The 25,075-nt window shown below is 40.7% G+C and overlaps 1 protein-coding gene across 1 annotated transcript in view; it reads left to right on the top strand.

Moving 5' to 3' along the window:
- Window positions 1-25,075, top strand: part of ERICH6B (glutamate rich 6B) — a 701,186-nt gene that overhangs the window by 497,186 nt on the left and 178,925 nt on the right. Inside the window, exon 8 of the mRNA XM_044072050.1 lies at window positions 21,482-21,637. Coding sequence (XP_043927985.1) covers window positions 21,482-21,637 — 156 coding nt within the window. The remainder of the gene's footprint in view (window positions 1-21,481; window positions 21,638-25,075) is intronic.

Raw genomic sequence — 25,075 nt, 5'->3', positions numbered from 1 at the left:
TACAGCTCCTTTTTGTATTATACTAACCAAGAAGAAACTTAGCAGTGTGGAAGGTGTGAAGTTCACTCCTTGAATTATGTTATGCACCTAGTTCATTAATAAAAATCGAACTGTAAAATATGTACTACAAAAAATAATAAAATAAAATAGAACAGAAAAAAATAAAATAAAATAGAAAATAATAAAATAGAAAAAATACAATAGAATAGTAAAATATAAAATAGTTCAAGGAGTGAACTTCACACCCTCCACACTGCAAAGATTCTTTTTGATTTGTTTTTGACCCAGTATAGGTTACATACTAGGTTTTCTGAGACTTTGAGGGATACCACAGATTTTTCTTTTTGTATTATACTAACTTATCTTTGATTTTTCTATAAACTGGCTAAAATTTCTGTAACTGTTACATCATTGTCATATAGCTTGCATCTATTCTTAAGCAGTGTTTTCATATTATGCCTGTTTGGTATAATTATTTAAACTGTAGTTGTTTTTTGTATTATTTTTAAAGACTAAAATTATTGTTTTTAAAATGTTTTATAATACTTTGGAGGTTTTCTCCCCAGGCCTCTACTGAAAATGGGCTCCTACCTAGCCAGACTTTCCTCGTACTCAAATGCCAATGAATGAATAACTAAATAAATAAATAATAAAAGTCAAGAAACAGAAAGACCCTAGGATTATCAGTATGATATCTAAGATATTGCCATCCCTGGCCTACACGGGTGGCATGAAAGGGTAAAATCCCTGACTGAGTTCAACCAGAAAGTTAGGCACAGCACAGGTAAGGAAGGATGGCCATGCCTACCTAGGGGGGTGGGATGATGCTTCTTGCCAAACTTACACCACAGTTCCACTGTCAGAGCCCTGCTGGAGAGCAGAAGCTCATCAGTCAGTGTGGGGGGATACTGTCATGGTTGCCTAAGTCAGTGACTTTAGCCCATGTAGGCACATGGGGGAGCACATATGTACAGTGGTTTGAAAGGAATTAGAACTATGGGAGTATTTTAAAATACATAATGCATTACAAAATATTGTTTCAATTAAGATTACGCAGTACATTATGTGACAGATTCAAAGTCTGCTGTATTACTATCCTCAATAATTAACTATAGCATTGAGTGGTACAAAGGCTCCAACAAGTAATTCTGTATTGGTCTTGCTCAATATCACCACATGTCCATACAGCAGTCTGTGGGGATGGCTAATATAAATTAGCCATGTGTATTATCCCAGAGGGATCAGTATATTTACTTATGTATTTATCTTTTTGTTGACCATATTAGTCTCACTAAGCTAGCAGCCACTTTTCAGGGAAGACCCACAGTTGTATTTATACTGAGGAAGGGAAATTTGGCCAGGGCACTGGGAAATCGTCTAGTCTTTTCAGAAAGTGCCATGGGATCTTTAACATCCACCTGAGCTACTACCCACTCAGACAGGTGGGGAATCAGTTTAAAATCTCATCTAATTAATGACTCATTGAGGAATGCAGCACCCCCTAATGCTGCACTGTAGTGTCAGCAACAGAAAATAAGTCCAACCATCTAAAGTGGGAATAGAATCTACAGTCACCTGATCTTTCAAAACCAAAGGAAGAATGATTCAAGAGCAAGCTCTATCACAATATTTGAGGAGCAAAGCTATAGAAATGCATAGTGTATTTTTATGGTGTACATGCATTGCAGTTTATGGTAGAAAAGGGGCTGTTAGCACCACAGCAAATAAGTACTGTGAGGTTGTGTGTGTATGTGTGTGTGTGTGTGTGTGTGTGTGTGTGTGTGTGTGTGTGTGTGTGTGTGTGTGCTTGTCTGTCAGTCTGTCTGTATGTAGGGGCATGATTGAAGCTGCCTCAGTGCGTGTGTGTGGGGGGGGAGTCTGGGTGTTTGAGTGAATGTGAATATGTGTTTGTGTGTGTGTGTGTGTGTGTGTGTGTGTGTGTGTGTAGGGGCTTGTGCAACAGTGCTGTGCGGGTTTATAAAGAACTCAAAGTGCTGAGGAACCACACAAATAAATCAGTAATGGAATTTGACTCCGTTAACTCTTTCATGAGACATACAAATGAATCAGTAATGGAATTTTACTCAATTGACTCTTTCATGCCTCTGAATTGATTTTATAACCATAGTGCTACTAGAGATGACCAGTAAAGCAATAATATCACAACAGCAACAATTTCTTTGAATACCCTCCTATTTATTCCAAACTGTTGTGATTAACATACTCAGTTGATATTTGAGCATATTAGTTGACATTGAGTAGTTCACTACATCAACTTTATACATTCTGAAAAAAAAAATTATATATATATATATATATATATATATATATATATATATATATTCTGCAGTGTCTTGTTTACAGCACCTCTGCAGATTAACTTGAAGAAAATGTGTAATTGCTACTAGCCAGCAGTAGCTCTATTCCATCTCTTTCTGCATGTGCATTCTTTTGGCAGCCAATAGCCATTTGATAAAAATGGTAAGTAAACACGTAATAAAAATAAATCTGTAATAAAAACAAAAGTGTTTAGTCACAATATCACTATGGGCTAATGTAGAAAAAGGCTAGAGTGTTGAAGTATGGAGGGCACAGCCGATGAGTTAGAGCTTTCATGTAGTAGCAGTAAATGAAAATGGGAAGCTTTGCTGTGCAATATAGTAAAAAAGTGTTACAATGAACACTAGAATAAAAGATGTAAGAAATCCCTGCAGCTGAAGCCAGGTTCACTCTGGAACCCCTTTATTGTACTAAGGACTATATCAGCTAGATTACAACCAGCAGGGAGATAGGCTAGGACCATAGTAACCATTAATACAACAGTCTAACCAGTGGAGGTACCTTGTATGGTATATAAAACAAAGGTTGGTAGAATTTTATAATAGACAAGTACTTATCTCAATAACAGTAGAGTACAGTACAGGTTTTCACTGTGGAGTGTTAGTGCTGACACGACATTGTGTACTAACTACACGTGGAGCTAGTTTTTGTGGCCTATAGATTCTTCCTCTTTAAAGCATCTGTTTGATTCTGTAGGCTTGAAATATGAACAGAAGAAAGTTGAAGACTGTGTTGCAAGCTCATTTATAAATCTAGATTGCCACTTTGCACAGCTGGAAGGATATGTTTCCACAACGTATATACTATAGTGATATCTGTATTGATTTAAACATGTCCATGTTAAAAGTTATTCTAAAAGGCTATGAAAGAAACATCAGTCGCTTTCATTTCTTTCAGGTGGATATAAAGTGATCTTTTTTGTTGAGCACATTTGCCCTGTACTGACAGGTTACTGAAGTGAGTTCTGCAACCATAAGTCAAAGAATCCTTTTTAGTTACTGAACTTTAATTAGAGAGAGTTAGATCATTCCAGTGGACAAGTTATAGTCATATCTGTCCACAACAGGAATTATTTCTTTACATACCGAGTAATGGAAATCAAGTCCAGTGGATCTTTAAACTGGTTCCAGAAATTTTAAAGATGCCATTGTGTCTTCCACATATGTAATCTTGCTTGATGTGCTAGGAGATCCCAAAGAGATATACACCAGAGGTCTCAGAACTTGTCTAGCCATGATGACTTGTTAATGCAAGAATTCTATTAGGAGTGTTTCAGTCTCTGTGTTTTTTTTATATCCTGGGTAGATAATATCTTCATAACTACTGAAGATATACCTGCCTTAGAAATGTTACTAAGGCAGGTGTACATTCAGAAATGTTACCAATGATGAGGGTTTCATGGATGAAGTCTTACAGTTTATTGTTACTCTAAGAGATAGACAGCTAGCTAGTGTATATGCTGTGTCAACAGTAGTCTTTGTAGATACCAAGCAAATGTCTAGACAAGGAAAGAGTTTTTTTTTTTTTTTTTTTGCATTCTGAGATGTGTAAAATGCTACAGGTAAACTTATATTTCATAAATACTCTGGGGGTTGCAGTTAGTCCAAATGGCTGTGTTGAAATTTTAAATTGATGCTGAGCTATCTGGAATTTAAGATAATTTTTGTGTGATAATTTTATTAGAATGTGAAGAGAAGCATCTTCCATAGTTAGAAATGCAGTGTAAGGTCACCATAATAGTAAATGAGAAATGCTTTGTAAGAATTCTGTTCAGTGAAGGGAAACAGCATTTTCATTGTCATCATCATGAATAAATTCAAGTTTACATACATATCTATTAAATCTTGATCTAGCTTTGAGGTCTTGCCATTCTGTGGAACCAGAGAGCATCTGGAACAAAAATAAATAAAATTCAATTAATACAACTTGACTCCTTTGACTGAGGTTATCCACAGCATCCCCCTTTTTATTAATATTTGACCGATTAAGTGTGAGACTTGTTATAAATGAATATGTGATGTGGAAATATCTGTGGAACAGACTATATCTGCTGTTGCTGAAAACTTCTTTTGCATAACCCTACTGTGTTGTTTGTTAAACCTACTTGTTATTTCTTGCCATGCAAAAATATGGCTCTGAAATTTTCCTCATTGGGGTATTGAGGAAAAGAGGTGGGGGTTAGAAATGTAGTTAATTGTTTGGAAGATCTCTGGTTATACTTGACTATTCATGATGAATTTGAGTTGTAATTGGCTTGCTTTCCTATATACTATTACTGATCCTGTTCATTCTGTCTGTCAGATCTAACATATGTGTCCTCAAGCTGTTTCTGAGATCCATCCCAGTCTTGAACCTCTTATGAATTTTCCTCTGATAATGCATCAGTCCCACTGAGTTGCTCAGATCTTGTTTACAGCTTTTGATACCAAACACATTCTTCCTTCAGCTCCACCTCATTTTTCAAAATCGTATGAGTTTTTCAAGATTTTTGCATAGTTTTAGTTAGTGCCCCTAAGGCTCTGTAGTTTCTTGAGATGATGTTTCAAGCTTAATATTTTCAGAGTTATTGTAGCCCCTTTCTTACATGGTATTTTTCTGATGCTTCTTATTCCTTTCATATTTAGGATAGCATTTTCTTAATAGATAGTTACTCTGTTATAGTAGTTATTATTAGAGTAAATCATTGTAGGAAATATAGAAAATAAGGTGATACTCTTGTTGTTGTTTCTGTTAGACTCATAGTAGTTATTCTTAGTGCAGATCATTATAGACAATATAGAAAGGAAGGTGCTAAGTGTATTAGTATTTTGAATTGTCTGCTAACGTTTTAGCTAGCTGTTGTGTTTGTGTATTTATCTTTACAGTTTAATGGATCCCACTGCAATTAAACAGACTAGCTTCAGGAAATGTTCTGTGTGGGCATAAGATCCTACCACAGAACCTTTGTGACCTGTGTGTGGTCTGTTTGGGTGTCTCCCATATCTCAGTTGACTGTGAGATCTGCAAGGGGTTCATCCCACAGGCATTGTGAAATAGAAAGAATAAACTTGATTTTAAAAGGATTACATCCCCCGGATCTGGAGTTTTCTAATACTAAGAAATCATCTGAGAAGCACTTGAACCCAGAAGAATTAGATCCAAAGAAGAGACATGTGGATCTGGCGTCATCTTCCTCAATTCTGAAATAGCCAAGACTCTAAGTTTCAATGGCCTGTAAACCTAATTATACCACTCCTCCAGATATAGTTCCATTGGACTTGATCATACTGCATGATTTTCCTAGAAGGGAATTCTCAGTGGACAGGTCAGACCAATGCCCTCCCTCGAAATCCCCTTCACTGCTTTCAAGCAGGTCCTTCAGGCCTTACAAGAGTGCTTCCAAAGCAGACTTGGACTGCCTGATGCAGACGTTTTTAATGATCCAGATAGAAATGGTAGTCATTCCATCTCCTTTGACTCCTAAAGTGGCTGGATCTACCCACTTTTCCCCAATCGTGGTTACTTTGCCGGACCACCCTCTGGCTCCAGCATATTCGGATCTGTCCCTACTCCTGATCCCTGTGTCCTTGATGCAGACTTCTTATTTAGCTTCAGCACCAAGGTATTTGGATCCATCTCTTTTGACTACAGCTTTATCAGACCTGAAACAGTATCAGGACCAAGGTATCAAGCTGGTGACCTCAATGTCAGCATCTGATCCATTGGTTTCACCTCTGTTGCTCATGACGAGGTCATTGGTTCTTGACTCTTTCTTCTCAATCCCCTCATTGGAACCATCCAGTCACCCAGTTTCACAGTTTGTCCCTCCTGTTGGGACCTTCTGTCTGAAAGGGGGGGGGCAGCTCCAGCAGCTTGGCCATGGTCGTAGGATCCTGCTGAAATAAGTTTGCCTTTCTGGGTGTTGGGGTGGATAATTGGTTCTCCAGTGATGACAGTGCTACAGGTCCTAACAGGTATGGCTCTACATGGAAACTCCATTTCTATCTTGCCTTCTTCTCTTCAAGCATCCATGAGTCAGAGCCAGATCTTATGCCTAAATTCCCCCTGCTCTAAAGCACCTTTGGTCCTGTGAGGATTCAGGACACTTATCCCCTGATATACCAAAAAAGAGGATGTGCAAGAGGAAGCACCTAGATTCCCCTTCAGAGTCTGCACTTCAGATTCTGACTCAGAAGATTGAGAGGGCCCTCCTCAATCCCCTCTGGAAAATGTCTCATTTGGAGGGATATTGGAACTAATGTGCCAGAGGGGAGCTTAGCCCTTAGGACCTTTGCCCTCTAGATCTGACAGTACTTACCAAGGCTTACGGCTTGGCATCATCTATATCATGCATGGTATTTCCCGCAGATAGTCTAATTGATCTGGTGGTCCAGAGTTCATGGCAGGAACCAAACTCCCCCACAAGCCACATAAAATCATGCACCCTCCAAAAGAAAAGCAACATTGTGCCAAATCACCATCAGTGGACTCCATCATTGTGTTGGAAGCTAGTAAAAGAGCTGTCACAAGAATCTTCTTTCATTCCCCCATCCAGTAATGGGGAGGTGGTTGTATGCTTGAAGCACCTTTGCTTTAAGTACCTTGAAATACGACACATATATGAGTAGGTTCCAGAGAGGAAACAACTCAAGGTACCTTAACTATTATGTCTAACACAACCAACCTCTTTGTACACCTCAGGCAAAATGCTGCAGATGGAGATGCTAGGGGAGCTGCTTCTGGCATACTGATGAGATGCATGCATGTCTCTGCCTGTGTGATTTTGAGGGCAATGTTAAAGCATCCTTCACTATTGCACTCTTTGATGGTCATCCCTTTTGGCTGTTCAGCGAAAGAAATTATACAGAAGTGTGAACAGGATGCTAAGATCCTTTCTGCAGTCAGAGTAAAGTTCAAGGTTCTCCACAGATCATATAGTAGGAACTACAAAGGACCTCAAGCTCTCAGATTCAGGAAGTCTAAGTGTCAGCAGTTTGATTCACCTTCTGATAGAGGCAGCAATGGCAGAGGCAACCCTTTTAACAAATGCTGTCCCAGAAGGAGGAGGTGGTCTGGAAAATCAGGGATACCACAGGCCATTTTTGGATTGTGAACAGCAGTATCCATGAAGGTCTGCCCAACTGCTCCATTCTGGAGGCAGTCAGGGGACATCTTTCCCTCCACCCAACAGTGTGCCAGGCCATTACACAGGAAAGAGGCTATTACTTTTTCTCATTCCTAACTCCACCTCAGCCCAAGAAGCCATTGCCAGATATCCCAAACAACCTTCCAAAGTCCAACTTGGCACCTGCTCAGACAATCATGTTCATAGATGCAGGCTAGACACTACCCAACATATAATTTCCTTACCAAGGAAAGACTTTTTACCTTCAGATCAGCCATCCAGTCCCTTCTTCTTAATTCCTCTCCTTCTGCAGCTATATTGTTGAGAGTTATAAGTCTCATGGCTTCATTGATTCTGATGATTCACTTCTCATGTTTCCACATGAGAATTTTGCAGGGGCTACTTCAAGCTCTGTGGTCTCAATGACTGCACTCTTTCTCCAAAACCATCACTTTACAAACTCATGCAGGTCCCTCCACTAGTTTCTTCAGGGAAACCCTTCATAATCCCAAACCGAGTAGAGATGGGGACCACAGACGCATCATCCATGGGATGGGGTGCAGTTACAAAGGAGAATGGTCCAAGGTCTGTGGTCATATACAAATGTCAGTGCAGACATAAATTTTCTTGGCATTGAGGGTGGTCCTCCTTGTGTTCCAGGAAATTCAGGACTACATTCCTCAAGGTGGGATATCCATCCAAATGGACAACATGACTGCAGTCTGGTACATCAGCAAGCAGGGAGGAGTGCAATCTTACTCTCTGTGTCAGAAACAATAAGGGTTTGGCAATTGACAATGTCCTTGCACCAATTTTTTGTATCAACACAGATCCCCTGAGTTTTAAATTGCCACACATACAGGCTCAGCAGTATTCTTCTCTTGCCTCATGAGTGGTCCCTCAATCCAGCAGCAGCCAGTCAGATTTTTCATCACTGGGACACCCCTTTCTGTGATCTGTTTGCCTGTCCCCTCAACACCAAGTGTAGCAAGTACTTTGGCTTGATTCCCCCACTGGTCAGTTACCAAGGAATGCTTTATCTCAGCAGTGGCCTCTGGGGCTACGTTATGCTTATCCCCCTTCCCCTAATACCCAGGTTTGTACAGCAATGAAATGCAAGGCGATGGTTATCCTCATAGCCCCCTTCTGGTCCATACAAATCTGAATCCTCTTCTAAAACCTCATCTTCAGGTGTCCCCTTGGCTGCTAGATCCCATTCCGCATCTAATCTTTCACTCCTCTGGGAAGTCAGTTCCAGTGATGGCCAAGGTTGAATCCTTAACCAAGGAGGTAGTTAGAATCCAAGATTCCACGTGCAAGGTATTCTGCAGTAAGTGGAAGAGATTTGCCTTCTTGACAATAATCAGCCTATTGCCACTTTCTCTGCATCTTTTCCAGACATTCTCCATTTCTTTCCATCCGTTTTCCAGTTGGGCTCTAGTTACTCCACAATCAAGGTTCAGCTAGCAGCAATCTCTAATTTTCATGTGTGCTTCAGAGATCAGTTACTTGTCTCACATAAGCTCTGCAAGATCTTTCTACTTAGACCCCCCCCCCAGTCAAAGGTCAGCTGACATCATGGAACCTAAATCTTGTTTTGGACATCCTAACTAAACCTCCATTTGAAAGAGCATCCTCAGCAGAGATGAAGTTTCTTTCTTTCTTGGAGAACAGTTTTCTTAGAAGCCATCACATCAGCCAGGCGAATTTTAGAACTGCAGGGCTTAACATCACCCCCTGCTTATAAACCTGTTCACAAAGATAGGGTATTTCTTCACAAGGTTGCTTCTGAATCCAACATATCTCAGGCACAATATCTGCTAGTATTTTCTCCCCTCTTTACTAACAAAGGTAAGTACATCTTGCACACCGTAGACGTTCATACTCGGGTTTAGTTCTGTGTAACTTTTAGAAAAGATGCTCAGCTCTTCATCTTCTTTGCTCCCATTAAACTGGGGCAGAAGGAATCAAAAGTGTCTCTTTCCTGGTGGCTTTTGGACTGCATCCCATTCATTTTTGCCAAACAAAACAAGTTCTTACCCTGTAAACTGAAGACATGCTCCACAAAAGCAGTAGCTACCTCTATGACCTTTAGGTCTTCATCAGTAAGTGACATTTATGATGCTGCTTGGTCCTCCATCCATACTTTAATCAGCCATTATAAACTGGACTGCTTCTCAAGGGCTAAGACATCTTCTGATGCTGCTATCCTAGAAGGTATCCCTCCCATCATAAGATCACCCAGGACATTTTGTAGCTAGGGATTCTGACCAATGTGTCAGAGTGGATTGACTGAATGACTAGGATATGAAAGTTATGCACTTACTATATTGTTAGATTCTTTGATTCATGCTTGTCTGATACAGCACCCCTCCCACCATCCCCCTTTCTTCTCTTGTGAGACTGTAAAAAATGTTTGATTTAGAAATTGTCTCTTTTTCTTCAGGCAGCCTAATGACACCTACCTCTTCAGGTGTCAGTCAAGATCTGAGATACTCGGGGACTGATGCATTATGGGAAGGAAATTTTAAGGGCTCAAGGCTGGAGCACTAATTCTACTGGGTCAGATCTGGCAAGCAGCTTGGGGACCCATATGTCATATCAGATGGACATGAATGAAAGGATCTAGTGTTATGGTAAGTATATAACTTTCATTTGCTGTTGATAAAACTACCATGATGAAGTTACTTTTATAATACCATAAGGGAGTGTTAGTTGATGCATAACTTCTTTGAAATTGAGGAGTAGGTGACCCCACATTTCTTAAAACTAAGTCTTTGTTTTACCCTTCTTTTGTAATGCTACAATAAAATTATTGGCTGGCTGTCAAAATAAAAAAAAATATTGTGTCTCCAGGCATTTGGTAGTTTAGGTGCATCATGTTCATAATAAAAACCTGTCCTGAGCCATGAAAGTCCCCTCAGAACTACCCCAAACATAGCTACCATTAATTAACCATCTGTAGCATTAAATGAGCATTCTGGTGCATGAACTCCAATTATGTCCACTATAGTCATAGAGTTTTCTAATCGGTTAGTAATATTATAGCTTGGAATCAATTGCAATTTTCCTGAATTTGCTCTAAAATCAAGCTTTAATTTGATGCTTATATAATTTAGTGTCTTAACAGCCCTAAGGTAATAGATTTGTACAGCTTTAACCATATTTACAATGTATCCTAGAATGTTTATCAGCAGATAAAGATTGCAAAGAGCAATTTTGACAGCCAATGTTGAGCTTTTGATATAAAATATGGAAATATTTTAGCCAAATATCATATCAAATATCATAGCCAAATTATGGAACTCCCTCCCACCCAAAATTATCTCCATACCATCATGCGCCCACTTCAAACCTTTACTAAAAGCACACCTAAAAATATGCTGGCTATGCCCTTGCAACTCTCACTCTAATATCACCCACCCCATCCAACCACTACCTTTCTTTCCACTCCACGAACTACCTTGATTATAGCAAGCTCAGATGCTCATAAACCTAGTACTTATTATGCAGCAGGAACTTCTTATTGTAACATTTGTTAATGTCTGTTATGTACTTCACAGACAGATTCTAGTTGTCTACTGATGTACTATGTTCTTCATCTGTAAATATGTTGTAAGTAATTGCTATGTAAATTGTTAATCGCTATGTAATCCAATGTAACTACTGTCTGTTTGTTTTAGCTGTGGAGCTTTTCTCCCCGGGCCTCCGCTGAAAATGGACCTACGTCCAGTCGGACACTCCCGGTCAACAAATATAAATAAATAAATAAAAGATAGTAACAGGATCTGCCTTAATTCTATAGTTAAACTAAGTTCTAGGTGTTTTATGCAGCTGCTGCCTGTTACTCTTGACTGATCATTTGCTTTCAGAGCACTTTGAAAAATATAAAGTCGTGAAACAGTGGTGCTAATCAATTTGAGTCTGGGAGTGTCATCTTTTTCTTATCTGTCATTTGGAGATGAGTGACCCACTATAAGCCAAATAAAAAAGTCTCCTATGAAATTTAAAGTTTCCACAAAAAAGTATCGTCCGGAAGAAAAAGTGAACACATGAAGACAAATTCCCATTAAAAGACCGTTGAGATTAAATTGAATTTGTGTGGTACATGTAAAAATCGTCCTCTGTATTTGAAAAGTCAGCAGAAGGACTTTGTTTCCTTTTCTTTTTATCCTCTTAAACATTTACAGCTGCCAGTGGTCATGTCTGTGTCCTCTCTACAGACTGGCATTGGTCCTGTGAAGATGCTGAAGGTACTGACATAGGTTCTTGCAACTGCACTATATTAAAATGTTCCGTTGTAAATGTTTTATAATCAGTGGAAGGCTGCAAGATAACAGGAGCTGAGTTACATGAAGTAATGGTGAAGCTCTAATCTGATGCATCATTGTGATGTCAAACTCTGCTATGCTCACTGGAGACACCAGTGAAGTCATAAATGAAGATGCTGCTGTGCTGTTATGTTTTGACAGCACCAAGGTCAAAGAGTAGGATTTTGTTACTTTTGACAATAACATCTTATCCATTTTTATTTTTAGGTGGGTCATTTAAATAATATTACTATCCTTAGAAGTGATTTCTAAACTGGTACATTTACTTTTATGTTCATCATTTCCACTGCCTAAGTGTAATTTTGGGTTATCTGCCAAGGTAACCCAGCACTGGCCAACTTTCAAAAGTTCACACTCCCCCCTTTCTTCTTGTGACAGCTGACTGGCAGAGTATATCCAGAGACGGAAGCTTTCAGCTTGTCACAGAAAGTGCGGATTCAGTCATTTTCTGCCATCCATAGAAAAATGTCCTGTGACTCTTCAGAGGGTCCAGTGCTGATTTTTACAGCGTACTCCTCATATAAGCTCCATTTGGGGACCCCCTTCCTCTCATTTTATTATTATGTGTATTATTCTTTTTTCTATTTTTGATTTATTAAAAAAATATTTTAAGTATTTTATTTCAGTCAGTGTTTACAGTAATTCCTGTTGGGGATTTCTGCTTGTAGCAGTGATGTTCTGTAATCCTATCTTGCCTTCATTCTTACATATGGGTTCGGAGCCGATCCTCGGCTCCGACTCAGCCTATTACAAAGCTCAAAGTCTCTTAGTTGGCTTGTGGCTATGTAGGTATCCCATAGTGCACTGCTACAATCCTAAGATCTTGTTTGCCGCGTCTACGAGTTCAGAAGTGCTTCTTGCTTGACTGTGGCTAAGTTCAAACTTTTTTTTTCATTATTATTCACTTTACTGATTCTTTAGCTAGTTATCCTTAATATTAGAGTTAGTTATCTTATAGATAGTGTTTAGAAGTGTTTTTGCCATTTAATTAGTTAGTTTTTGAGAACTTGTTGGCCGTTGGCCCTTGTTGTTCTCCGTGTGGTATCCTGTGTGCTAGTTTCTAATACTTTTGATGTTATGCAGGTCTGCGTTTGTGTTAGGACCTTGATTTTCTCTTTTTTTTCATACATTTTATTGTGTGCAGTGTTTTTACTAGTTTTTGATACAGTTACATATCTCTGTAGGTCCCCGTTTGTATTAGGGCCTTGTTTTCTCAATTTTTATAGATTAGAAGATTGTGTTCAGTATTGTTTGTCTCGTACTTTGCCTGCTGCTTAATTTTCTGGTTTCTTTTTCTCTGACTTAGCTTACCAGCTAGGTCCGTTTAAGTTAGAGGACCTAGTCCTCTGTTATCTTTCAATTTCTAACAGGGCTAGGCCCGTTTAAGTTAGAGGACCTAGTCCTCTTTAGCCTCTCTTTTCTGTGTGTGTGTGCTTGTTAGGGCTAGGCCAGTTTAAATTAGAAGACCTAGTCCTCGTTGTGTTTGTTGCGTACCTGTCTTAGGACAAGGCCCATTTAAATTAGAGAACCTTGTTTCCCTTATTTATAGAGCTCTGTTAAAAATGTCTAAAGAGTCCAAAGATCACAAACCTTCGGGTTTTAAAAAATGCATAAAGTGCTCTCAGAAGATGTCAATTACAGATGGCCACAGTAATTGTGTTTATTGTCTCGGAGCCATTCACTTGCAGGAAACTTGTTCATTCTGCCATTCCTTTAGCTCCAGAGTTCTCCAGGAGTGGAAGAACAAGTTAATTCTGAAAGGTCTCCTCAAGCCTTCCTTCAAGGAAGATTTAGCAAGCTCTTCTTCCTCATCAAAGTCCCATTCATCCAGAAAACAGGAGGTCAAATCAGCCAAGAGGCATTCTCCAGTGCCGACTAGTGTGTCAGAGCCTCCTCAGAAACAAGTGAAAATGGATAAAATTTCTACCTCCTTGGCTCCACTGTCTTCGGAGCTGGTCGAGGTCATGGATGTTGACACTGCAGTGTCGGCTCCAAGCCTTTCAGAGCTGACTACTGAAAAATTGCATCAGATCCGGTCCAGAGATCTTTTACCGGTCTTCCCAACCTTAAGATCTCCAATTTTACAGAGATCCAGATCGCCTACCCTGTCATCCAGATCCTCCAAGAGCCTGTCAGAAGAAGATGTGGAGAGAGTAGTGCTTAGACTGTTGAAGTCATCTGCTTTGCCCAAATTGTTGTTGGCTCCGACCCAGTCGGTGCCAGAGCCACCTAAATCCATTCTCCCTGTTGTGGTTCCTCCTCCAAGCCTAGTTGGGCCTTCAAAGCCAGAGATTTTGGTGCCATTTGTTGTGGAATCCTCGGCTCCAGCTCCCCTTGTGGCTGTCTCAGAGCTGAGTTCCGCTCTGACACCTATAGCGCCGTCCATGGTGTCTAGGAGCCGAAGCTCACTGGTCGGCCCCGATAGGGACACTTGGACCTGAACCTCTTCGGTGCCGAGTCTCCCTCTCAGTGCATCAGCTATGGTGAGCTCAGACCCTACATCCATCTTGGAGCCGGTCGATCTGGAGCCAAGGACTATCTCCATTTCCTTGGAACCGCGGCTGTCTTTGGAGCTGGAGAGATCTGCTTTTGAGATGATGAGAAGCGTGCTGTCTCACTCATCAGCTCCGCGCAAGGGTACCGATACTCTTCCCCCTCAAGCACCGACCTCGGTCTCAACACCTTCTCTCTCGACAGCAGAGACCCACAGCCTCAAAAGCCCCCATTGGGTGGCCCCCATCTTCTGAGACCTCCCCAGAATACCCTTCTGAGGAGCCCTCTTGGAAGAGGACATGCAAGAGGAAGCATCTAGACTCCCTGGATGAGTCCATCACTTCAGATATTGACCGTGAGAAATCAGAAGGGTCCCCCAAGTCATCCTCTAATGATGTCTCCTTTGTAGACATCTTAGAGCTCCTAAATCATAGAGGCGGCTGGCCCACTGTCACCCCTTCTGATGAGGAGTCAGTGTACTTGAAGGCTTTTGGGTCTCAACCTTCAGCCTCTTGGGTGTCTCCACCTTTTGACGAACTCTTGGACCTGGTTAGTCAAAAAGTGTGGGAGACTCCTGATGCCGTGGAGCCAGTCACCAGTAGACCCAATAAATTTCTCTCTGCCCCAAAAGAGAAAGAGTTTTTGTCCAAGGGCATGCCTGTAGATGCCATGGTGGTGGCGGCAGCCACTAAGAAGGAGCTAGCAGAGACTTCTTCATCTGTCCATCCACCGAACAAGGAATCTCGAACGATGGATAGATACGGGAAGCGTATCTTCTCTTTAGCGGCTTTTACCCTCAGATCGCTGAACTATCTCACACATTTTACTAGGCTTCAGAGAGATCTCCTCAAGGAGTTAGGAGATACTCTTCAAGGTACATCTACTGAAGGTGTTCCTGAGAAGGTGACTGCTCAGTTGTCCACCTTAAATTCCATCGTGAACTCCTCCATGAGGCTGATCTCCTATGTGGTCAACTGAGTGAGCAGGGAAGCGAGTTCAGGAGTTTCCCTTAGGAGACAGTCCTGGATGCGCTTATGTAATTTTGTGGAGCCTTTCAAGTCTACCTTTACCAAAGCCCCCTTTGATGGTTCTTCTCTGTTTGGACCTAAGGTAAAAGATACACCCACCAGGTGCGAACAAGAAGGGAAAACTCTCTCTGCCAGGGGAGTACATTTTACTGTCCCTTCTAGACCATATCCCAAGGGTCAGAGAGGTGGTAAGATGTGGTTCAAGAAGTCCCAGAGATTTTTCCCGGATGCACACGGTGATTCCTCCTTCAGAGGCAGAGGAGGAGGAGCTAACAGTAGACGTCACCCTAGAGGCGGGGGGTCCACAAAACCAGGGTGGCCATGATTTTTTTCGAGGCCGTCCCTATCAGTGCTCCTGATGTGGGACCTGGCTGTACTTCTCTGGAACCAGTCGGGAGTCACCTATCTTTGTATCCAGAGGCCTGGCTAAACATCACCCAAGACAAATGGGTACAAAGAATAATCACCAGAGGTTACTCCATACCCTTTTCTCTTCCAACCCACATTCCTAAGAAGATCCCGGATGTTCCACCCAATCACAGGGATCAAGCAACTGTAGAAGTACAAAAGTTGCTTTCAAAGAGAGTCATTCAAACTGTCCCCGCAGATCAGATAGGATTCGGAACTTACTCCAGATTCTTTTTAGTGCCAAAATGAACAGGCCATCTTGGACTTCAGCAAACTAAACAAATCCGTAAAGAAGGCCAAGTTCCAGATGGTGAAACTGCAGCCTATACTCCCTCTGTTAGGGAAAGACAATTGGATGTGTTCCATAGACCTCCAAGATGCTTACCACCATATAAAAATGGACAGAGCATCGAAGAGTCATTTACGCTTCCAGCTGGGAGCCAGTCATTACCAATTTCGTGCTCTGCATTTTGATCTCACCACAGCCCCCAGGGTGTTCACCAAATGTATGGCAGTAGTGACGGCTCACCTGAGACGTTGAGGATTCCAAGTGTTTCCGTACCCGAACAACTGGCTCCTGACTGCCACCACCAGGCACCTACTCCTACAAACCACAGATTCGACCATCCAGCTCTGTTCCCAGCTGGGGATTACAATAAATTGGGAAAAGTCTGCCTTATCGCTCTCTCAATTTGTGACTTTTATAGGTGCAGAAATAGACACAGTCGCCATGCTAGCTCATCTACCTGCAGACAGAATTCAAAACCTCAGGCAACAAATTCTCAGTCTACTTCCTCTGCAGAAAGTCAAGGCAAAGACGTTGTGAAACTCTTGGGGACCATGGCCTCCACCATAACTCTAGTCCCTCTAGCCAGATTGCATATGCAAATTCTCCAATGGCTTCTATCTTCCCAGTGGTCCTTTCAACAACTGCCTCTATCTCACCATATCCTCATAACAGAGTCTTGTAAAAAGAACCTTCATTGGTGGATTTAACCCAACCAGCTGACAACAGGCACTCTATTCCTTCCTCGCCAACCCGTTGCTACTGTGACCATGGATGCCTCACAGATAGCATGGGGGGGGGGCATTATTTAGGTAGGACTATCCAAGGCACATGACAAGATTATGAGGCTTACCTGCATATCAATGTCCTAGAGATGAGAGCAGTGCTTCTAGCATTGCAAGCACTTCACGACTTTCTTCCTGTAGGGACGACAGCAATCCAATCGGACAATATGTCAGGGGTGTGGTATCTAAACAAGGAAGGAGGAACCAGATCTTACCCCCTTTGTAGAGATGCTGTTTGTGTTTGGAAGTGGGCAATATCTTCCCAACACTTTCTAGTAGCAACGCATATCCTGGGGACAACCAATGTGATAGCCGACAAGTTCAGCAGGGCAATCTTGATGCCTCATGAGTGGTCTCTGAATCAGGAAATAGCGGAACAGATCTTCCACAAATGGAGACAGCCTTGCTGCGATCTCTTTGCCAGTCAGATCAACGCCAAATGCAGCAGCTATTTCTCCCCCTCATCCCCCTTCCGGGGGAGTCACTGAGAGATGCACTTGTTCATGATTGGCCCCTGGGACTCCTTTATGCATTCCCTCCCTTTCCACTCATATCCAAAGTGATTCAGAAAGCAAAGTTATTGGGAAGCAAAATGATTCTCATCACTCCTTACTGGCCTTGCCAGATTAGGTTCCCCTTTCTCGGGCCTCATCTACTAGACGATCCATGGACTCGGGACCCAGTGCCAGACCTCTTGACACACATGTCAGGCTCCCTTCACCCCTGCCTCCACACCCTCAATTTGACAGCGTGGCTACGCCACTTCTATCCCTAGTCAGGCTTCATGATCTTTCACCTGCTGTGACCTGCATCCTTACGTATTCACATAAACTTTCCACTAGGTAGTTATACACTAGCAAATGGGGAAAGTTTTCTATCTGGGCTAAAGAAAGAAATGCAGATCCTTACACAGCATCCATCCCTATGGTTTTAGAATTTTTGTCTGAACTTTTCCATCAGATCAGCTGCTGCCACAATTAGGGTCCAATTAGCAGTGATATCTAACTTTCATTTGGGACAACATGAATCTAATCTGATGTCCCACAGATTATGTAAAACCTTCCTTAAAGGCGCTACTTTGCTGAGACCTCCCTTTCAGGAACCTGTATCTCCTTGGGATCTAAACTTTGTTCTGTCCAAACTAACTTCCCCACCTTTTGAACCCACACATTCGTGTCTATTGAAGTTTCTTTCTTGGAACACTTTGTTTCTAGTAGCCATCACATCAGCTAGACCAGTATCAGAGTTACAAGCACTGTCAATTAAGCCTCCTTATTTGATTTTCCACAAAGACACAGTTTCCCTTCGTACAAATCCTTCCTTTATCCCTAAAGTTTGCTCTCAAACTAATTTGAACCAAACCATAGAATTACCTGTATCTTTCGGCTTTTCCCGGTTAGGGGTCACCACAGCGGAACTCCGGTCCGCTAATGATTGGCAGTAGATTTTTACGTGCTGGCTTGCCGGGCCTAACGCACAACCTTCAACGAAGGAACACCCATTCACGCATGTCACCACACAGAAGACGTTCTAACTGAGAATCGAATGAGTAACGTCTGACTGTGAGGCTACAACACTACCGCAGCACCACCACCGCAGTCAAACCATAGAATTACCTGTATTTTTCGCTAATCATTCCAACACTGCAGAATACAAATTTCATCAACTTGATGTTCACAGGCAGTTACAGTTCTACCTTCACAGGACTAAGGAACTCAGAAAGTCAGATCAATTGTTCATATCATTTTCTGAGTCTAGAATAGGTCTGCCAGTCTCTAAAGTGACCTTATCTAATTGGATTTTGAGCTGTATTTCCCTCATTTACTCCTCCAATGGAAAGACTCTGCCGGCAGAGATTAAGGCTCATTCTACAAGATCCCAGTCTACATCTGCTGCCTTCCAAGCCAGAGTTCCAATTGACAGTATCTGTGCAGCAACAACTTGGGCTACCCCTCATACCTTTATTATTCATTACAAATTGGATCTGACCTTAAGGGGTAGAGCCTTCATTGGTTCCACGGTACTCTGGAGTATATTCCCCTGACCCACCCAAAAATAAGGTGCTAGGGACGCTGTCCCATATGTAAGAATGAAGGCGAGATAGGAGTACAGAACATAAAGAAGTTATGTACTCACCCTAACATTCCATGTTTGTAGTCCATCTCACCCTTCATTCTTACGAACCCCCCCCACCTACCCCCCGTCCTGGAAGGATCTGGAGACAGGATAGTGTTACCTTGGTAGGGTGGAGACCTTTCATTATTGTTGTTCTTTCCGGATATCTTTATTTCTATCTTTCTATAGTTAGCAGCAAGCAAGATCTGGGGATTGTACTAGTGCACTGTGGGATACCTACCTAGCCACGAGCCAACTAAGAGACTTTGAGTTTTGTAATATGCCAAGTCGGAGCCGAGGATTGGCTCCGAACCCATATGTAAGAATGAAGGGCGAGATGGACTACAAACATGGAACATTATGGTGAGTACATAACTTCTTTTTTATTTGGCTTCATCTTTGACAAATGCATGTTTTCACTGTTTCTGAGATAACTTTCAGTATTTCTATCAGAAGTGCAGTGTGTATCTGTGCTGTTAGACATTACGGACTGTCTTGTGCAGTCAGGACTGTGAATTAATCATGCCAGTCTTTCCTGTTGTTGATCTGCTTTAATTTCATTTTGACAGGAAAATATTTCAGCTTTAATACATTATTTACTATGGACCAGATTCAATAAAGACTACACTAAGTGTACACAGTTCTGAGTGAACAAACAACACGACATAACGCATACCTTCTTCCTCCTAATTTTAGTTTTCGTACTGATATTCTTGAGCTTTAATTTATTTTACAGTGTGTGTGTGTGTGTGTGTGTATACAATTTGGATGATTTTGCTGCATCCTTACCTGCAAAGAAAATTCTTGTATGAATGAAATTGTTTCTTAATTTCACTCCAGTTTTGAAACATGCTTTGAGATGTGAGGTCTAATACGCAGATGCAGTCTTGAGAAAAGCTGTTTCTTCTGTTGTATTAAGAAGCTATTCTTGGTTGCATAATCAGAACTCTTCGGATGATTTAAAAGCAAAAATTTTGGATGCACCTTTAAGTTGTGAATTGGTTGTTTGGGCCCTCTGTTATACAGATTCTCAAACAGTGGGATGGCAGAGGCAAATTAATGCATGGGGTATTTAGGATATTTCTTGTACCCAAATTCTCCCCAAACAAGGTGTCTTTCTTCAAGGGGTGGAACAAACAAAATCCCATCCAAACAAAAGTCAGGGATCTAAAAGGGAATAGCAAGAAGATAATTATTGAGTACCAAACCAGAGGGATTCCTTTCCAAAAAAGTATCAAAACCCTACAAAGGAATGACTGTAGTGAGTCAAAGAGCACCCCCTCCTGACTTTCCTTCTCTTCCTCCTTAACCCAGGCTCTTTGTTTCGACCATGCAGCCTGGCTTCAAGTAGTGACAGACAAATGGGTTCTGAAAATAATTCAGAGAGGATACACTTGGCAATGGACAGAAACTCTTCCCCCTTTCATAGGAATTCCCCCACACCCACCAGACCAGACAGACCTGTTTCCCCCAGTGCCCCATCACATGGTAGAATCAGGGGTCATAGAATCAGTTCCTGAAATAAACAAAGGCAGATGATTTTACACCAGAATCTTTTTGATACCAAAAAAGGAGCACTCCTGAAGTCTCTTCCTATGTTTATTCTTTGTTAACATCATTGTATAAGTTCTGAAATTCAAAATGCTTACCTTACAGGTCCTAGCTTGGCTTCCAGACCACTGTTTCATGGTTACTGTAGATTTCAAGGAAGCTTATCATCATATACCTGCTGCTCCCAATTTCAGGAAATTTTTGAGATTTGCTGTATCTGGTTTATGTTATCAGTTTTCTGCATTATCCTTTGGGCTATCTAATGCACCTCAATTGTTTACAAAGTGTCTGGTACCAATGTTTGCCTATTGTAGATCCCTAGGCATTTGCATGTTTCCTTATTTAGATGGCTTGCTGATTTGTGCAGATTCTGTATTCGGGTGCTTGGAGTCCTTAGACTTAGGCTGCTTGCAAAAATTCAAAGAATGTGAAAAAAAAAAAAAATATATATATATATATATATATATATATATATATATATATATATATACAGATATATAGATATATATATAGATATAGATAGATAGATAGATAGATTTTTTTCTGGATTCTCAATTTTAGGTTGGGGGTATGCCAGTTTGGGGATGCTCAGGGTACCAGCTGACCTAGCTATGACTGTATTTGTGTTGCTCAAGGATTCCAGTCATTAGACTCTGTAAATGTATTAATTATACATTAACATAATGGTTACAGACTTCTGGCAACCAGTGATACCACAACATTTCTGGAACCCCTTAGAATTATGAGAAATAAGTAAGTATATAGTACAGTCATATTTATTTATTAGTTTATGCTTTTAAAATATTTGTTGTGTGTGTTAGATCTGATCTCTCAGTACTTTTTTGTTTCATTTATTTACACATCTGAGGTGGACATCTTAGACTATTTTTGCTTTTCCACATGCCACTTACATTTTGTTTAATAATGGTATGCTGCATTTTATTAATTTAGTGCTTACAATAGCATAGCATAGCAATGTGTACCTGGAGTTGGGCTTTTCAAGCACTTGGACTATGTTTATATCCTTAACTACAATCTAGCTATTTTTCAGGTAATCTTGCCATAGCAATTATATCTTCACTTCCTACTTTGTGTACATTTATCATTCTGGAGGATCAAGATACATGTCCCAAGATACAAGCAGTTTTCCAAACAAATGGCCATGCAACATGCTACCATTCCAATGGTGTAATAAGGTAAGTGGAAACTTTGTAGCAAATAACATTCTGCCTAAGGGAAGTTCTGAAAGTTAATTTTGCAGTATGATTACAACTTATTATTGAGCAAATAACAATGCAGTGGTTATTGCCCCCTACAGCTAATCGGCAACAAGGGTTTGGATCTGACCCAGATACAGTCCCAGTAGAGTCCACATATATGTGTCTGTGTAGATTTTCTTGGTGTACTTCAGTTTACCTCCAAAGGTGGAATACTTAAATTACTTTTACAATGTACTCCCAAACTGTTCCTAAATTTTTATTGAGGAGTTTATCACTTCTTTCAAAGAACCTTTGGCTCAGGGAAACTAACCTAGTTAACAAAAGTAATTAGGTTGCTTCCCAAAATCCATCTACTCATTTTCTAGACTAGCATTTATCCAGTTCAGTGTCATTGGAGGCTATCACTCATCCTGCAAGCTTTGGTTGGGCCACCACTCCTTCACAGGACACAGATTTGCACATACTCATATGCAGATACCTAGGAACAGTTTAGCAGTGCTGAACAACTTACCAACATTCATTTGAAGTATGAGAGAAAACTAGAGACCCTTGTAGAAATAAATAAATAGGGGGAAAATATGCAAACTCCACAGAAAAGGCATCCTGGCAAAAAATCAAACCAGAGAACCAAGTACTGTGAAGCCAAAGTGCTAACCACTATTCTGTTATGCTTCTCAAAAAGCAAACTGTCTAATGTATGTTTATTAATTTAGTATAGTTCTAGGTTGCTTCCAAAAATGGCATTTGTACCTAATGATCCTTAACTAGTTTCAAATAATAAAATCAGCAATAATTGTAAAATTGCAGTCTTGTGCTGGTGCAAGAGGCTTAAAGGAATGGCAGAGTAAGGAAGAAGAAAGAGAAGGTGGACTTCCATCTTCAAAATATGTCTTGCTCCAGGAATCTCCTTTCCCCAGAGGACCTGTCAGAGGTTATTTAGGCGCTGATATTAATGGCTTAATCACTGCAATTCCCTGTATCTGGGACCTCCAGATAATGAACTTGATAATTTACAGCAGTTTCAGAAGTATATGCCACATTTACTTACTGGTATGCCTCATTACCATATTTTTCCTATACTGCAGAATCTCCACTGGCTGCCTGTTTGATCCCATATTACTTTCAAAGACTTGTTTCTTGTTTACATCACAAAAGTCAAAGTCAAAAGTCAAAAATACTTTTATTGTCATTCAACCACACACACAAGTGCATAGCTGAACAAAATTTTGTTCCTCCAGGCTCAACATAAAACACAAAACATTAACACTAACATAGAAACACAAAAACCGATACACATAATACAACAGTAATGTGGCACAGAAGCTTCAACTGCACAAATTCCACAACAGCAACAGTTATACCAAGTCCCAGACCAGCCACAAGCACAGAGAAGTTTAACCACCGCATCACTGTCCAGCATCAGAAGTATCCGAAATCCTCGGTCCAGCCGAAGGCATATTAGTTACAAACCACCGCATTCAAAATCCTTAATTAACTCTGTACCTCCAACCCTGCAGTTCTCCCGACCACTGTCACTTGTAGACTTGAAATGGCCACAATCCTCTCCTAAGTCTTCACCAACACTTCATTTACCTTCACCAGCTCTGTCTTCGACATCATCCTCCATACACAAAAAAAAATTCTGGATCTTGCCAACCTTAGAAAAACAAAGTACATCCAAAATTATTGCATCGGAGGCAGGTTTCGGCCTATGCTTCCGAATCTACATCCGGCCAACTCCCCACTGAAGGCCCTACTTCAAAGTCTCAGTTCAACAAAAAAAGCAGAAAAATTTACATTAGGAACACCAGGGATATCGCGTCTGTATCATAACATCGCAGACGCAGAATGTCGAATGCTCACAAGAGCGAAAATGCCAAAACTCGAATTTGGTATTGCCCCCCACACCCCTCGCTAAATATATATTCCAACTCCGAGATCACACTACAGTGAGGAAAGGGCAAATATCCCAATCTTCACTGTACTGCGATCTCAAAAACAGACCCTCGACATTTCGGTACTTTCACTGTTGTGCCGTTTGACATTTTTTATTTTACAATAACATGATATAGATCTTGGATATCTTGAGTACAGACCAACTGGACACTAGACAAAGACCGACCAGGCAAGAAGACTTACAGATCAACAGTACAAGTAAGTACAGACAAAAACATGAAGTGCACAACTGGAGCCGGAGAGGCCGCAGCCATACAAGGCGCCGCCATCTTCAGTACTGCACATTCAGTACATCATCCTGCATGACTTGGGTCCCTAATAGCTCAATGAGTTTTTGGACCCATATTATCCAGCTAGGCCCCTTCATTCCTACACTCTGGGACACTTGGAGGTTCCTAGGACCCACTTTGAGGCTTGTGGAATCCAGATTCTTTGCTCTCAGACCCCCTACCTCTGAAATTTTCTCCCTTAGTGGATACATACTGCACTGACTCTGTTTGCCAAGTTTTAAGAGAGCACTATAAACACATTTATTTGAGTTAATATACAGTGTAGGCTGATCCATTATACCCTTTGTTACCATTTCTGTAATCATGTCATTGATCTAAATTTATTAAATAGTCCTTTTTATTGTTTGTGTTGCCCTGTCTTTTTATCTCAGTTTTGTCCCGTGTTTGTCTGTATACATTACTTTCTTTTATATTTTATCTGTATGTGTTGTTTTATAATTCATGTTTGTAATGTTGCTTGCATACCTCTAAACTGTTCAGATTTTCGCATCTCATTTTTGGTCTGTCTCATAAAATATGTGTTTTTTTTGGCAAATTATCAAGGATTAATGTCGCTAAATAATAACAGACATTTGAGTTTCAGACTTAATATCCTTGAGAAAATGCATGTGAATGCAAAACCTTTTAGTTTATCAACTTTCTAAGCTAATAAGAAAAAATATTAAAAAGTGTCCATATTTTGGGGGCTTTGTCCCCTTGTTATTTTTGACTTTGTCCAGATTTCTTGCACTTACAGGTTAAGAGGTATGGTTGCTTGGTAGACAAGCAGCTAACTAAACCTGAGCCTTGTTTTTGCCCCAGATATACTTACTGCTTATTGTATAACTCCCTGAAGTGGCTATCTGAAGAAGCCAGTATTGCTTACTGAATTACATGTCTGATGTACAAATGTCTAATGAATGTGTGCTGTCTTCTCCACTTGTACAAAGCATACAAGCAAAGGAACACAGTTCTGACACCACTTTGTGGATCACATTTCCCTTGTTATACCCAAAATAAATTCCATGGAATAAACTGCATGCAAGTAAACACATAAGTAAAGTATACAAAACAACTAAACTGCTAAGAGTTAAAATTGTACTATTTAAGTATAGGAAGGACAAATAAAGTGCTAAGCGAACACATCACTGACACGTGTAAGATGTGAATATGAAGATTTCATAATAGT

Source organism: Protopterus annectens, chromosome 5.part0 (genome assembly GCF_019279795.1).
Source record: "Protopterus annectens isolate FY-2018-M chromosome 5.part0, PAN1.0, whole genome shotgun sequence".
Classification (NCBI taxonomy): domain Eukaryota; kingdom Metazoa; phylum Chordata; order Ceratodontiformes; family Protopteridae; genus Protopterus; species Protopterus annectens.
Note: the sequence above shows the minus strand (reverse complement) of the source record. Positions and strands in the feature narration are given on the sequence as shown.